This window comes from Panthera leo, chromosome B2 (assembly GCF_018350215.1).
Source record: "Panthera leo isolate Ple1 chromosome B2, P.leo_Ple1_pat1.1, whole genome shotgun sequence".
Classification (NCBI taxonomy): domain Eukaryota; kingdom Metazoa; phylum Chordata; class Mammalia; order Carnivora; family Felidae; genus Panthera; species Panthera leo.
In genome coordinates this window covers 40,448,420-40,464,705 of record NC_056683.1, presented here as the reverse complement: position 1 = coordinate 40,464,705, position 16,286 = coordinate 40,448,420, and the positions used below count along the sequence as shown (strand labels likewise).

The 16,286-nt window shown below is 39.5% G+C and overlaps 1 protein-coding gene across 12 annotated transcripts in view; it reads right to left on the bottom strand.

Annotated features, from left to right (window-relative positions):
* UBR2 (ubiquitin protein ligase E3 component n-recognin 2) overlaps positions 1 to 16,014 on the bottom strand; it is a 124,503-nt gene extending 108,489 nt beyond the window's left edge. For 6 of the 12 annotated variants that reach the window (XM_042938777.1, XM_042938775.1, XM_042938778.1 and 3 more), the window contains exons 1-2: positions 15,224 to 16,014; positions 5,849 to 6,108 (exon numbers count right to left, since the gene is read on the bottom strand). In XM_042938777.1, the coding sequence (XP_042794711.1) occupies positions 5,849 to 6,108; positions 15,224 to 15,301 (338 nt within the window). In that variant the 5' untranslated portion in view covers positions 15,302 to 16,014. Of the gene's footprint in view, positions 1 to 5,848; positions 6,109 to 15,223 lie in introns of those variants that run through there. The other 6 variants (XM_042938785.1, XM_042938786.1, XM_042938787.1 and 3 more) reach the window with 4 other exon arrangements.
* Positions 16,015 to 16,286: the final 272 nt, after the last annotated feature.

Genomic DNA, 16,286 nt, shown 5'->3' with positions numbered 1-16,286 from the left:
GTGCCAGGAAAATAATGTGCCCCTGAGGACAACAGAAGCTTTGCATTCAGAAATCTTGCCTATGTATCTCTTTGGCTGATTCTGATTTGTATCTTTTCGCTGTGATAAAACTTCAGTCTTAAGTACAGCATTTTCCTCAGTTCTAGGAGTTGTTCTAGTGAATTATGCAATCTAAAGTAGTCTGTGGAGACACCCAAAATTTGCAGCCAGCTGATCAGAATTGAGGGTGTCCCTGAGAATCTCTAAACTTGCAGTTGTATCTTGGATAGTCTTGTTGTGAAGGACAGAGCGTTTAACCCAGAGTGTGGCCAACTTCAGGTAACAGCAAAGTTTAGAAAGAGCTGTTAAGAGTGTGGTCCAAATTTAGGCCCTATAGGGCCCTTTATAGATTAAATTTTTCTCTCCCACCCCAGGCTACTTATCTGTCTATATGCAGGTCACCAGACGCTGCTTTCTTTCTTCCACAGTTCAGATAACTGGCCAATCTGCCTCCTCTTTCTGGTTGCCACATTCTAGCCGGTACTTTCTGGTTTCTTCTCCCTATAAGGCTAGCTAGAAGACAGATTTTCCAAACTTTCCCAACACACACCCATTGTAGTTTCTGTTGTTTGTCCCTCATATTGATTCTCTTCCTCAAACTAGCACATCATCTCCTTTTCATTTCGTCTCCAGTTTTTACTGCTGGTCTGAAAAGAGAAATAAATGTATCCATCCTTTGACCTAGAAATTTTACTTTTAGGAATGTATCCTGTGGATCTACATCTATATATGCACAAAGACATACAAAGATATTCAGTGCAGTATTATTTATACTACTAGAAACAACCGAAACGTCTACTAATAGAAGGCTAGTAAGTAAAGGATAGGATATTCATTCAATAATAATCAGCCATTAAAAACATAAGTGAGCACGTTCTCTCTCTATATAATATTATATAACAATTTTAAGGACAAATTTTAAATAAGATAAGCAAGGTGGAAACAGTTTATGTCATATTCTAGCGTTTACTGAATAATATATAAATGCTTTGCATCGGGAAGAATACACAGAAACTACTAGCAGTGATCACTTCTGGATAAGAAAACGGGGAAATTAAGGGATGGAGAAGGAAGGTTATTTTTCACGGCATACACTTTTGTACCTTTGGAAAGATACAGCCAAATGTATGTTTTGTGTCTATTATTACAAAAATTTTTTTCTAATGTTTATTTATTTAGAGAGAAAAAGAGAGAGCAAGCAGGGGAGGGGCAGAGAGAGGGGGAGACACAATCCCAAGCAAGCTCTGCACCATCAGCACAGAGCCCGATGCTGGGCTAGAACTCACACACTGCAAGACCATGAACTGAGCTGAAATCAAGAGTCGGATGCTTAAATTCATTTCACTACAGTGTGACGGTTTAGGTTAATCTATTCATCCCAGTTCTGGATATTCTAACTGTATAGTTAGAGGATATATATGATCAATGAAAAGGAAGGCACCATCAGTAGGAGAACACCTCATGTTGTGACGAGAAAATTTGTACTTTGTTGACATCTAAAGAGAGTCAAGGGTATAGTAAGGGTATATTAAGGACAGAAACACAAAGAACAGCCTCAGCTATTGCTTTTTAGAAATTGACTTCAGGGCACCTGGGTGGCTCAGCCAATTAAGTGTCCTACTTCTTGTGGGTTTGAGACCCACGTCAGGCTCTGTGCTGACAGCTCAGAGCCTAGAGCCTGGAGCCTGCTTCGGATTCTGTGTCTCCCTTTCTCTCTACCTGTCCCCTATTCGCACTCTGTCTCTGTCTCTCTCTCTCTCTCTCTCTCTCAAAAACAAATAAACATTTAAAAAAAAAAAAAAAGACAGTAAGATACTTCTTACTTGATCTTCTGTTAATGGAAGATCCAGAACTCTTGACAATTTAAGGAAGGCCTCCATATAAAGCATTCAAACCTGTACCTAACCTCTTCTCCTCTGGATGGACCCACACAGACATATATGAAATTCCTGGGACTAACAAAATTCCTGAATACTGTGCCTATGGTTAGAAGATTAAATGAGATAGCAATAAATTCATAAGAGAGATCAATGTGTTGTGTACATGTAGCACCAGCTGCCCTATTAATTAATTGGCTGGGTGTAACTGAATATTTGAAGTTAAAAATCTCGAGTGGGAAGGATTTTTTGTACAGAATCACGAATAACATCTCCCAAAGTAGCTGGCTTACGATAAACAGGATATTGCCACTGGACAGGTATGGAAATGGGCAAAAATTAGAAATACTCAAGCAATTTAACTCACATAGGAATAGCAAATTAATACCTTTAAAACTGTCCTCCGTACTTTGAACAACGTAATAGACATTTCCTCAACAAGTATTTGCTGAGCATCTAATACGCATGAGACTTTTGTAAGTGCCAAACATCTCTCATCAGGAAAGAGTACCTTACAGACTAGTCTAACCAAGGATAATGAGGGAGTAAAGGATTCAGGCCAAGTTCACAATACTGTCACCAAAAGCTCTGTCTCCAGCCCAAATATTTTGATTTACTATTCTTTGCCGTACTTTGTAGTACAGAAGACAGTACTGGAATGTAACTTGATTTTCTGCTTAGGAAACAAGAGCCTTACTGGGTAATTACTACTACTGCTAGTAGTAGTTCCCAGATTTCTGAGTTTCAGGGGCCAGGAGAATGACCACAAAAAGGGCTGGGTTTTTTTTTTTTTTTCCTAAAAATATGAAAAAGCAAAACTACCTGGTTTATGACTGCAGGTTAAGTCACTTAACCACTCTGAGCCTCAGTTTCCTCAGGGATATTATCTCAGAAGTTTATGGAAGGATTAAACGTAACTTTACATGAAGTACTTGGCATTAAATCTGGCACCTAGAAGGTGTTCAACAAACATAAGCAACTTTCTTTGTTAAAATAAATATTGGGACTTTCACTTCCGGTTGTAACAGAACCAGACTCCTACTGTACACAAGCACAAAACCATATGAATACATGAGGATCTCCCACTCAGGGTGTGAATTCCCACCTGTGGCACAGTGAGCTAGAATCTAAGTGTTGCAGGAAGGTCCCAATGAGCTGAGACTACATCAATGTTTGGAGCAGATAAAACAGATAGCAGCCTTGAGTCAGGGTACCAGAGAGGCAATATGTGCAGATCAAGTAACCAGGAAGGGACAGAAGTATATGTGGGGGTCACCTGTGGATGAGTTCTTGGCTAAGGGCTGGGCTGCACATGCAGAGTTTATTTACCAGACTTGTCTCCAAGTTTACCAGAGAATGGCCACTATGGAATCAAAAGTGGCACAGAGATACTTGAGGTCCAGTAAGCAGTGCTAGAGGACTGTGGAGTTTCAGTCAAGAGAGACACCCAGCTGATTTAGCACAAGGGCCATGACCATGCATCTTTTTTTTTTTTTTAGTTTATTTATTTTGAGAGAGAGAGCATGCAAGCACGAGAGAGGGGGAAGGGCAGAGAAAGAGGGGGAGAGGTTCTGAACTGTTAGTGCAGAGCCCGATGCAGGGGCTCAAACTCACAGAACTGTGAGATCATTACCTGTGCCAAAATCAAGAGTCAGATGCTTAACCAACTGAGCCCCCATGACCATGCATCTTAAAGTAAGACTTCTTCTTTTAGATCTGCCCTAACAAGGGTGGGGGAAGGCCACCATAGCCCAGAATAGCATATGAAGCCCAAATGGGGGAAGGAGGGCGATTATGCAGAGCTGGATGGCAATGGCCACAGCAGCAAAAGAATGGTTGCACAGAAGGAAGTGATCAAATAAGTAAATATATTTAGGATAATGAGAAGCAGATTCATCAGAGAAGTTACAAATATGCAAAGGGAGAAAACGAGAGAAGCCTGTGGTATTGGATTGGAACTGGAGAGATTATTGTAAATGCCTGGTTTTCAATATTTCTTTCAGTATGTTATCTATAGACAGATATAAAATATAGATCCACTGAGAGGGCCTGGAATTAGTGACATACCAATAGCAACAAGCACACCTAGTATCTTATTTCTTACCACTAATCTCTACTAAAATGGAACCAGGCTCCTTAGAGAAATGATTAATTTCAGGTCTAGAGCAGAGGAAAGTCCAAGACGTGCCCTAAACATCTCTGATGGAACAAGGAATTGTTCAAAGAATGATGAGGACATGAAAATAACAAAGCCTGAAGGGACTCCCAAGAGTCAAAGCTAGAACTATTCGAGCACAGGAATAATGGGCCTCCATGAATACATACTGATATAAACAAATGAATAAATTGAATGTGTGATAGGGAACAGGATATTTAATAGCTTAGAGTACCTCCCCACAAAATACTTATTGATTATAAAGAGTAAAAGAGTAACTTCACATTAGAGAAGTCTTGTAGACATCACCTTAATCAAGTGATCAAAACTAACATCACCATCAAACAAATCAAAATCACATACCACTTGGTAAGGTATAATGAAAACATGTGAGTTCTATGATATTCCTGTGAAAGATGCAACCTGAGTCCAATCATAAAGTGAATCAGATAGACCAAACGGGCAGACATTTAAAAAATAACTGGCTGGTAATCTTCAAAAGTATCAAGATCATGGAAAAAAAACCCTGAGAAAACATTCCAGACTGAAAATGAAAAGATACAACATTCAAATACAAGTGTTGGAACTGGATCCCTTTGCTACAAAAGGACATTACTGGAACAAGTGTATCTCAGTTTCCTCATCTGTACATCATGAAGTAGATTTATTGTTTCCAATATCAATAGAGAACTCAAAGAAGTTTTTATAAAGACAAACAAAAAACTAGAACAGTATTTCAAAATATAAAAAGATCTCCATTGGTATTCTGACCATGCTTATAAAGACAACCATAGACAGCTACAGTCCTTAACCAAAATTGAATTCATTAGACTTTAAGGAAAAAGTGTTAAGGAAAAAAATGTTACATAATGCCTCTACAAATTGTACAATCACACAATGCAATATTTAATCTAGCAATATCAGCTGATATGGACAGAAGTCAAGATTTTGTTAAACAGAGAAAGGAAAATTTAGCCCAGTATATATAACACATATTCCCTTTTGTATGTGTGGTTGCATATATGTGTAAGATAGCCATATATATGGGCCTGCATATGCAGAGGAAATTTCTGGAAGGATACATAGGAAACTGTTGACAACGACTAGTTCTGTGAAATAGGAATAGATGGTCTTAAAGGAAATAGGACACTTTCCTCTCCATCTTCTACTTGTACACTCAGTTCTCAACAAGAAATAACAAAAAAAAAAAGGTAAAGTTATCCTTGGCAAGTAAGTACATAGAGCACCCAGATAATGGTTTCTAACTACCATTCCTACCTTAAATGAAACTCCTGGTAGAAATGGCTGATTCTACATGTGGATCGGAGTTAAGTACAAAGTGAGCTGTGGACATCTTGTGCCAGAAAGCAAAGAAGCACTCAAAAACTAAGGCAGCAATGTGCAAAGGACGATGCTAGTGTGATAGGGATCCAACTGGCCAAATGTGAGATACCTTGAACATTAGTAAGAGACACCGGAACTAAAGAAACTAACAAGAAAAGCAAAGAAGTTATTATTACAAGAGCCAGGGCAGCAGTTAATTACAGGGGAGGGAGAAAGCACACAGTGGTTTGCTGGAATGCTGATGATGTTCTATTTCTTGACCTGGAAAATAATTACATGAATATCTGTTTCATTATTAGTTAAGAGACCATACATATTTGTTGTGTCCACTTCTTAGTATGTATGTATTTCCCTAATTTAAAAACAAAAACATAAGGTTTCAGGGGAAAAAAGGTAAAAACAGGCTTTTAGAAAGAAAATTACACTATGTTACCTGCAAGAGTATGTAGGTTCTCCTACTTTAAAAACACGACCACAAAGATGAGAAGGTTTGTTTGCTTGCTCAAGTTTTGGAAATCCAAACGCAGGATCTTCACCACAAAGGTACCATTCCATTGGTCCCAACAAAAGATGCTGTGCCAGCATGTCTTCCTTCTGTGGATAAGGGTTGGGACCCCTGCAGTAGATTTTGGGTACATAGTGGGCTAAATGCTGGTACACTTCTCTAGTGAGGTCAGTTGCTTGCAGCCATTTCTTTAAAAAAGAAAAAAGAAAAAGTAGGCTTACACAATGTCAAACTGCTCATTTGAATAAACCCACTCTCTATTCTTTTAGGCACAAAAATAAGGATAAAAAGAGTCCTATAAATTATTTCGTTGGCGTCACTCATAACTGTATACTCTTTCCAAAAAGGGCAAAATTCATTAGAACTTGATAAAAATGCCAAGTATTTCAGAATTCTACTTAGAGTAAAATGATCCCCTCTCCTCAAAATGACTCTTACAGCAATCTTCTGTAGGCAGTTCACATGCAAATGACCACCACAGATCATCATGACACTAGCCAATGAGCCCATCTGACTTCCTTTCTACTGTTTTGCTCAAATGATATACTGATTGTCTTCTGAATTCTCTTGTCAGTTTGCTGATAGGAAGAGTATGCAGTGAACATGAATAGCCAATATGCCACTTACACTTCTCATTGATTAATAAACCAGTCTCATGAGTATCAGTCTACCAGAAGAGGCTTTGCTCTATCAATTATGCCTTCTTTCCCTGATCAAACTCTCTATAAGCCCTTTTCCCTTCGCTCTCCCTGATGGAAACAAACAAAAGCCACTTTTCTGTTCTAAACTTTTAGGTCCAACTACCTGGATAATTATACTTAGATATCTAACAGATACTGTGATATCATGATTTATAGTAAGAAATACATATTTGGTCTTCTTCCCATTCCTGGCACAGAGCTCCTAAAATTTCTGAAATTTCCTAAGTGGTAAGGATATAAAGATGAAAGGAGTATCTTTTATTATTCATAACAATCTCCTTTCAACCAAGCTAGAGCTGAGGTTAATGAAGTGACTTTTGGAAAACCCCTAAAGATGGACAGCTGGTTACCAGAGGGAACGAAACATGTGATAAGGTTGGAAATGACAGCTTCCACCCCGAAACGTGGGGAGGTGAGAGGGGCTGGAAGATGCACTAATCATTAATGGCCAATGATTTAATCAATTGCACTTATGTAATGAAGCCCCCATAACAAAGTGTCTATATGTCGGGGTTCAAAGAGCTTCCGGGTTGGTGAGCACTCGTAAGTCCTGGTGCATTCAGAGACAGCATGGTAGCTCCGTTCCCCTTCCCACATACCTTGCTCTGCGCATCTCCTCCATCTGCTATTCCTAAGCTACAGAATTTTACAATAAGCCAGTAATCTAGTAAATAAACCATTTCCCTGAGTTCTGTGAGCCTTCTAGCAAATTATTGAACTCGAAGGCAGGGTCACGGTAACCCTCGATTTGTAGCCAAGTCAGACAGAAGTTCTGGGCAACCTGAGGACCCACTGCTTGTGACTGGCAGCTTAAGTAGTGGGGGGCAGTGTTGTGGGACTGAGCCCTTAACCTGTGGGATCTGATGCTAACTCCAGGTGCATAGTGTCAGAAGTGAATTGAATTGTAGGACACCCACTTGGTGTCTGTAGAGAATTAGGGAATTGCTAGGTATGGGGGGAAAACTCACATTTGGTGGCCAGAAGTATTGGTAAGCGTAGAGAGAAACAGAAGAAACAGCTACTCCTGATTCAAACACCAACTCACTATGTCTAAAACTGAACTCATGATTTCCACTACCTTTCTCAAAAACCGGCATTTTCCCCACTTCCCTATTTTACATACCAGCATCTACCTAAGTATCCACACCAGGAAAACCTGAAAATCTTCCTTCTTCCTCAACCCGACATCCAATTAATCATGTCTTGTCTACTAGGCTTCCTAAATAATCTGATGAATCCATCTCATTTCTTTATCTATCCATCTCCACAGGCACTACCTCTGCTACTCTATCCCAAAACCCCCCACTCCCATCTTTCACCATTATTAATGCAAGAAGGTCCTAACTGGTCATTTCCACTAAGCTTGCCCTTGTACAGTCCATTTTCCAGCCTCCCTACTAGCATGATTCTTGCAAAATGTCAATGAGATCATGTCATTCAGCTTCCCCTTGTATTTAGCATCCAGTCAATTCCCTCAACGTGGTTTATAAGGTCCTTTGTCTTGTATCATACTTGTTTCCTCCTCCTGACTTGTACTGCTTCTCTCTCTGCTTTTCAGGCTACTTTCTACTCATTCTTCAGTTCTTAGTTTATGTTTCACTTTCTCTAAGATGCCTTTCTCAGCCCATTCCTCACTCCCTCTGCCTTTCCCACTTCCCCTGGGTCTAACACATAACCTGGCTGCAGTGGGCATTTAGTAAAATCTGTTACCTGAATGACTATAAATATGTTTATACTACTTACTGTCCTATAACATTGACACTGCAGAAAGATGTTCTACGTAGCTTTAATGAAAGCAGAGATAAACTAGATCCAGGCCTGCAGTCTCTAAAAACCAAACCAAATAAGCCCTAGATAAGGCATCCTTCAAACTACCTCCTTTCTTTTCCCTTTGTGTTTCCTTACATCTTAAGTCTTTCCCCTATATTGTCATTTATCCCTGCCAATTCTGCAATGTTTCTTTGTCCCCCATGTTGCTTTGTGTAATTGCAACTTATTCTGGCTCTCAACCAGGTAAGCATTTAAAATCAGAATACATGAAAGCACTCACTTCTACAAAAATGCAGTTAACTGAACTGCTAACTCATAGGTCCAATGTTTACTTATGGATTACAACTAAAGTTCATGTACATCCTTGTTAAGAGTTTACATTCTAGTAAGGTCTAACACCATAAGACAACAGTATAAGGTCTTCGTTTTAACTATTACTTGTACAATCTTTACCCACTCCCTTCCCTCTAAAAATAACTACATATAGATATTTTAAATATACATGAGGACATATATATTAACTTTCTAATCAACCTCATATTTTCATGTGTACTAAAAATGTAAAAACTTTGTTAGTTAAGGGATTAAATTGAAGCTTGTAACAGAACACAGTGGAAAAACTTTTCACCCCTAAACTGAAACTATCTTTTCCAAATGTTACCAACTTAGTTGTGTTTGCTTTATGCAACTAAGAGACTAAATTACTCTTAAAACAACAGCACAGGATTAAGGATTCTCTCTGTTTAGAGAAGTAACTTGAAATCAAAATTACACACACACACACACACACACACACACACACACACACACACAGAGGTCCTTAATTATAAAAAGGGCTAGTTAAAAAAAACAGTAGTCGGGGCGCCTGGGTGGCGCAGTCGGTTAAGCGTCCGACTTCAGCCAGGTCACGATCTCACGGTCCGTGAGCTTGAGCCCCGAGTCAGGCTCTGGGCTGATGGCTCGGAGCCTGGAGCCTGTTTCCGATTCTGTGTCTCCCTCTCTCTCTGACCCTCCCCCGTTCATGCTCTGTCTCTCTCTGTCCCAAAAATTAAAAAAAAAAAAAAAAAGTGCAACTCTAAAAAAAAAAAAACAAAACAGTAGTCAATAGTAAAAGGCAAAGAGGCATCAACCAACAAGCAAACTTGAATCTAATTCTTTGAGCTAAAAAAACATTTTTTTTTTGGCCATATCTAAGGGTAAATGTCTAGTTTTTCACCCATTATCAGAAACCCTATTTCAAAACATGAATGAAGATAATCCATTTGTCCTAAGAAATTTACTGTTTATGGATAAAAAATTAAGCTTTATGATTCAAAGAATTTACTCCTATGATCCTAGGAAGTTATGTTTCAGGCAATTTTAATTTATAATACATTTAAAGCTTTTATTTTAACAACAATTTTTGTTTTTCTTATGTTTTATGTTCCAATTTTTCTTTTCTTCTTTTTTTTTTTTTTACATTTTTTTTAACGTTTATTCATTTTTGAGAGACGGAGAGAGAGCACAAGCAGAGCAGGGGCAGAGAGAGAGGGAGACACAAAATCTGAAGCAAACTCCAGGTTCAGAGCTGTCAGCACAGAGCCCCACGCAAAGCTCAAACTCACAGACCACGAGATCATGACTTAAGCCAAAGTTGGACGCTTAACCGACTGAGCCACCCAGGAGTCCCTATGTTCCTATTTTTCTTGAAGCCACTTTTGCAGGATTTTAATCCAGGGAGAATAAAAGGTGATACTTTCTAAAAGAAATTATGTGCTCTGTGGCCCCAACAACACTGATAGGTCAAATCTGTTCATAGATTTCTTCCTCCCTCCCTTCCTTCCTTTCTTCGGCTCCATGCCCAATGTGGGGCTTGAACTCATGACCCCTCAGATTGAGAGCTGCATGCTCTATCAAATGGGCCAGCCAGGCACCCCTCTATTTATAGAGTTCTTGAACAAAAAATTCAGAAACTAATATCAGCTACTGATTAAGAAAAAAAATCAGCAAATTTTATAGACTATGCTATTTTATATATTATAATATTATGTATGCTATTACATATTTATCAATATATAATACCATAATATTTAATACAGTATATATAACATAATATACATTACTGTATATAATTTGTACTGATATTATATTACAAATTATTAGTAGAGCATTTCATCCTAAATACAGTTTATAATATATTATTATAAATTATTAAGAAGATTTGCATATCTGGCTCAAGAAAAGCAGGCATATGCTCCAAATTTAAAACCACCTAACAGATTTGGGATCTATTATAAGCATTTTTAACTTCATTAAATTTAAACACTTAATATATAAAACAAGAGAATCACATAAGAATTCTATACCAGAAATATTCAATTAGTGACTGGCAACAATATAGATTGAAAAAAAAAATTATGAAAAACTGAACAGGAGGAAAAAATTTTTTGGCTGCCTTCCACAATAATGGCTCACATGTATCTCAGAAGAATGAAATCAACAGCTTTTCTTATTAGCTCTAACTAACATAAGCTAACTGTAACTGTTTCCTCATCATGACCAACTATTGAGATTTGTAATTTGACTGCATGTTAATTTGTCCTTCAGACACTGTGGCTGTCAAACCAGTGTGCACAACAAATAAGCACCTATCTTATTAGAAGTCATCCATAAAGGAAGTGAAGAAACTGTCAACTCACTCCACTAAAGTAAACATGTTACGACAACGGACAATGACAACGTTTTCAGGAGCTTTCCTTTTTTGAATGCTAAATTTAAGCCTTGGGATAAAGAGCAAGTGTAATAAACACAAAAATGAAAGACTCCCTAGAGGTTAGCCTTTTATTACAGCATCTGATTATTATTCTAGTCCCCAATTCAAATTGTATCCTTTATGGGTTGTAGGGGGATGGGCTAAATGGGTATGGGGCATTAAGGAATCTACTCCTGAAATCATTGTTGCACTATATGCTAACTTGGATGTAAATTAAAAAGTTAATTAATTAATTGAAAAACGTTTTTAAAATTTTTTTAAAAAACTGTATCCTTTAACCATATCTGATTTTGTTTTCAAACAAGGATGATCAACATGTAAGTTAATTATAAAACAACAGTCTCATTAGTACCAAAATGAAGTTTTCAAGACTCTGTTAAGAAAAATCTTAAACGAATCTTATAATTAGAGTTCTAGAAATGAAGTAAAAGCATTCACAAATCAAATACAGAAACTCAATAATAAAAGAGAAAAAAAATCTAATTTAAAAATAGTTAAAAGGTCTGAATTGACACTTCCAAAGATGTACAGATGGCCAATAAGCTCATGAAAAGATATTCAGCACCTACAGTCATGAAGGAAATACAAGTCAAAACTGCAATGAGATAGCACTTCACACTCAACAGATATTGGAGAAATTCACTGGAACGCTCACATACTGCTGGTGAAAACATAAAATGATGCAGTCATTTTGGAAAACAGTTCCCCAAAACATTAAGCATAGAATTACCATAGACCCCAGCAATTACATGCCTGGGTATATGCTCAAAAAAAACCAAAAACCAAAACCAAAACCAAAAAAACAAAAACAAAAAACAAAAAAAAGAAACGGATGTCCCCACAAAAATGCACACAAGTGTTCACAGCAACACGATTCATAATATCCAAAAAATGGAAACAACCCAAATGTCATCAACCGATGATAAATAAAATATGGTATATCCATACAATGGAATATCATTTGGCAATAAAACAAAATGGTGTGTTGATACATACTACAACAAGGACACACCTTGACAACATTTGCTAAGTGAAAGAAACTAGTCAAAAAGACAACATAGTGTTATTATTCCATTCATATGAAATTTCCAGACTAGGCAAATCTATGGAGACAGAAAATAGGTAAGTAATTGTCTAGAGTTCAGGAGTTTAGGGGAAAACGGGAAGTGACTGCTAATAGGTATAGGATTTTTTGGGGGGTGATGAGAATGTTCTAAAATTATGGTGATACTCAACTCTATGAATATACTAAAAACCACTGAATTGAATTTACATATGTAAATTATATACAAAACTGTCAAAATTTTAAAGCAAAAAATATCCAATATAGACATAAAACTCTACATAAAACTTCTATAATGAGAAGGTCTATTCTACTTGGGGAAAAACAATATATATACTTCTTAAGTCACAATCACCCAATGGAGCACATTATAATAATATCCATGGAGCAAAAAATGTAGATAGATTAGACATGCTAGAAAAATCAAAACTTGTGGAATCAATTCTACCAAGAAAAAGAAAACTGAGAAGAGAGGACTACTTTAATATCCTAAGCTTACAATTATCGAAAAGAGCACATAACTGCTTTTGTGAGGCAAGCTTGTTAGGATACATACCTTCCTCCTCATAATAGGAATGTAAAAAGCAGTATGTAAATAAAGTGTGGGAAAGATGACACTAAGCTTATTAAGCTATTTTAAATGGATGTGATCCCAGAAATTATCAGTAACAAAGGTCTAAAGGCTGAAATAACCGCTCTGTTTACCCTCTCTAAAATTTGCTTTTAATCTGAGAAAGCTTTTTTAATTCATTTTAATTTGTGATGAAGGGGTGTGCTATAGACCAAGTTGAAAGAACAGTTTTAAGTGTTATGTGGTTTTAACAAATACAGACCCCTCACAAAGTAAGGCCAGATTATATAGCTGGAAGAATCTTGTATTTTAATATTAGTTTAAAAATTTTTGATTTTATAATTAAAAAAATTTTTTTGAATGTTTTTATTTATTTTTGAGACACAGAGAGACAGAGCATGAACAGGGGAGGGGAAGAGAGAGGAGGAGACACAGAATCTGAAGCAGGGTCCAGGCTCTGAGCTGAGCACAGAGCCCGACGCGGGGCTCGAACTACAGACTGTGAGATCATGACCTGAGCTGAAGTCAGATGTCCAACCGACTGAGCCACCCAGGTGCCCCTTAATTTTATAATTTTAATTTTAATATCCTAGTAGTCTTCTTTTGGGAATTTTGTTGGCCTTTAGACCAAAAACTTTTTCATCTTATTGTTCAGAAAGCCATTTAAAAGTAAACAGAGCAAACGTAAAATGTAGCTCAGACTGGGACTGTCACAAACTCAAATTAAGTCCAAATTAATAAATTTCAATTGCTTTTCCCTTAATTTCTCCCACTATATCTGCTTGAGAATTTCACTACACAGGAATTATTACATTGGTCTCTAGTACCAGTTTTAGAACTGGTTTCCACAACAAGTTGGAGAAACTCCAATCACTTGATAGCTTTCAGGGCTGGAGAAACGCAATCACTTGCACTTTCAGAGCTGGAAAAATCTGGCACACAGCCTGTATCTCGGAGCCAAGCCACACAAAATTCAGTGGGAATAAAACAACAACAACAACAACAACAACAACAACAAAACTTTGAGGCAGACAACAAATGTAATGTCAATATGGATACTGACATGACGACATTGGGAATAGCTGTCACCTTGACTATTTTACTGCTTCCTTGTAACACTGTTCTCTTTGATAAATGAAAGGCAGATGGGGGCGGAAAATCCTTGGGTTGTTGCAATATTAAACAGAAAGTAAATGAAAACAGAGCTAAACAAGTTGACTTAAAAAAAAATTCAACAGTCATCATTCAACAATGTATCACTTTAAACTTTTCACCTCTACTCCTGTCATTGACTTCCACTCTTGACAATTCACACACAGTAACCCCTCACCACCAGCAGCTGCACGGTGCCCCACTAAAATTTTGCTCATAAAGATTATTAACATGTGTTCAAAGGTCACCCCCTCCCTAAAATCAGAGGCCTGAGAAGTGAGGCCTAGGTTGTTTTGGTCCATTCATAATCATCCTGGACAGTCTGTTCTAATGAGTGCTCCCTGTCCTTCTTGAGGAAAGATGGCATCAAGTTTATTAAAGTAATCATTTTACAACTCTGCAACTTACACGAGCATATTCCTATGACGCTTTCATTACAGTACTGGGTTTGAACGGTTTACGTTTGGGGGTTAACTGCTCCCCACTGTGCAGTGACCAAACCTCACATTATTAGTTTCTATTTGTTGAAAGTTACTCTCTCAAAGTTATATAACATTTATTTTCCATCCAACTATGCCCAACTCCTAGAAAAATTATTTTTTTTAATCTCCCAGCCTCCACCACTGCTTTCTCACACTCAGTAACATGCCCAGACGCTACTTTCCGCACATTTACCAACGATGTGGACTGACCAAACCTGGGCAAAAACGCACTGACGAGGGAGGCGGGGGGGGGGGGGGGGGGGGGGGGGGGGCTGATACAGGGAAAACAGTGTCGTTTGCATCCTTTGGTGCCTAAGGGTAGTCCCAGAAACAAAGTGAGGAACCGGTTAGGGTAGCATGTTCTGGTGGAGGAGGCAACGCTCCACTAACCTGAGGAAAAGGAATTAGGCAGATAAAGCAGGGCGATTACACCCCCAAATCAGGAAGCGTCTTCCTCTCCCCTCTGCCAAGAGCTGGCATAAAGGGCAAAGGCCCCTGTGCTGGGGACTTCTTGGGAGTGGAGGGGTAAGGAGGAATAATGGAAAGGCAGTCGGTTCTCCCAGGCAAAAAGGGAATGTAAAGGCGGCCAGCGGACAGAGCGGCTCTGCGGGCTATTTGAGGATAAAGAAGGAGGGCGAGGGGCAGGCTCGGTGGCCTCCCCGGACCATTGCCCACACGGCGAGGCTAGAGAGCCCCGCGAGGTCGTTACCCCAAGTCAGAGCTGGGCTGCTCCGAGATTTCCAGGAGTCAGTTCCTCCCCCCGGGCGCGGCCTGCGAGGGCCGGACGTCCCCGCCCGGGTCCCGGCACTCACCCCTGCGGTCTCCTCAGCCGAACATTCCAGCAAACTCCGGTCGATGGCCTGCACCTCGGGCTCCAGCTCCGACGCCATCTTCCCTCCTCTTCCTCCCCAGAGCTGACGCCGCTACCGCCGCCCCGAGGGCCGCGGCCTCGCCACAGCCCCGGCTGCAGAGACTGCCACCCGTGTCCCAGGTAGTCGGTCCGGAGTCGTCCAAGCGGCCGCGGGTGAGGAAGAAGAATAGTGGTGTGAGGTGAGCTGGACAGGAGGGAAGACGGCCTCCTGCGCTCCCTCCCGGGCTCGGCGCCCAAGAGTCAAGTCACTGCCTCGTCCCTGCCCGGGAGAAGGACACAGAAAACCCAGGACCTGGCACTCTCGCTCGCTTCTACCGCGTCCGGCACCGGGAAAGGAGCAATAACACCCAAGAGAGGAAGCAGAGCAGTCTGGGAACTGTAGTCCCGCTTGACCGGACTGGGAAGCAGGTGGAACCCTTCTAGCGTGCCCCCCGAAGGCATTGTGGGAGTTGTAGTCCATCTTCTAACGAGAGCGTGGGCAAATGGCAGATAAGCAGGTGGGGCTTTCCTGTACAACTAGAATCCTGGGAAGAGACTAGCGGAAAGAAGCTCCCACCTGGGAAGAGGCAGAAGAGCACGTCATTGTGGGAACTGTAGTTTTATTCCCCCCAACTCCGTTTGTTCATGTTTGTATCCCCAGATCCTAGAACGGTGCCTGGCACGTGGTAGATGCTCAAGTACTTTTCAAAGCCTAGCATATGGTAGGCCGACAGATGGTCGCGAAAGAACGAAAGAATTACGTTTTATTCCTATAGTTCTATGACCCTGCCATTCATCGTGCCTTCATCTTTTAGACTGTAACCGAGATGGACATTACCCAGATGTTTTGAGATTTTAAAATATATGTAAGTATTGTTAAAGAAAACGTTTACAAGTAATTTAGTGATGACCACTTATCAAAATGTATTATAAATATTGCTGCTGCAAAGGAAAAGGAGCCTACCAATTAAGTCTATCAAGATCCACTCTTGGGGTGCCTGGGTGGCTCAGTCAGTTAAGCCTCC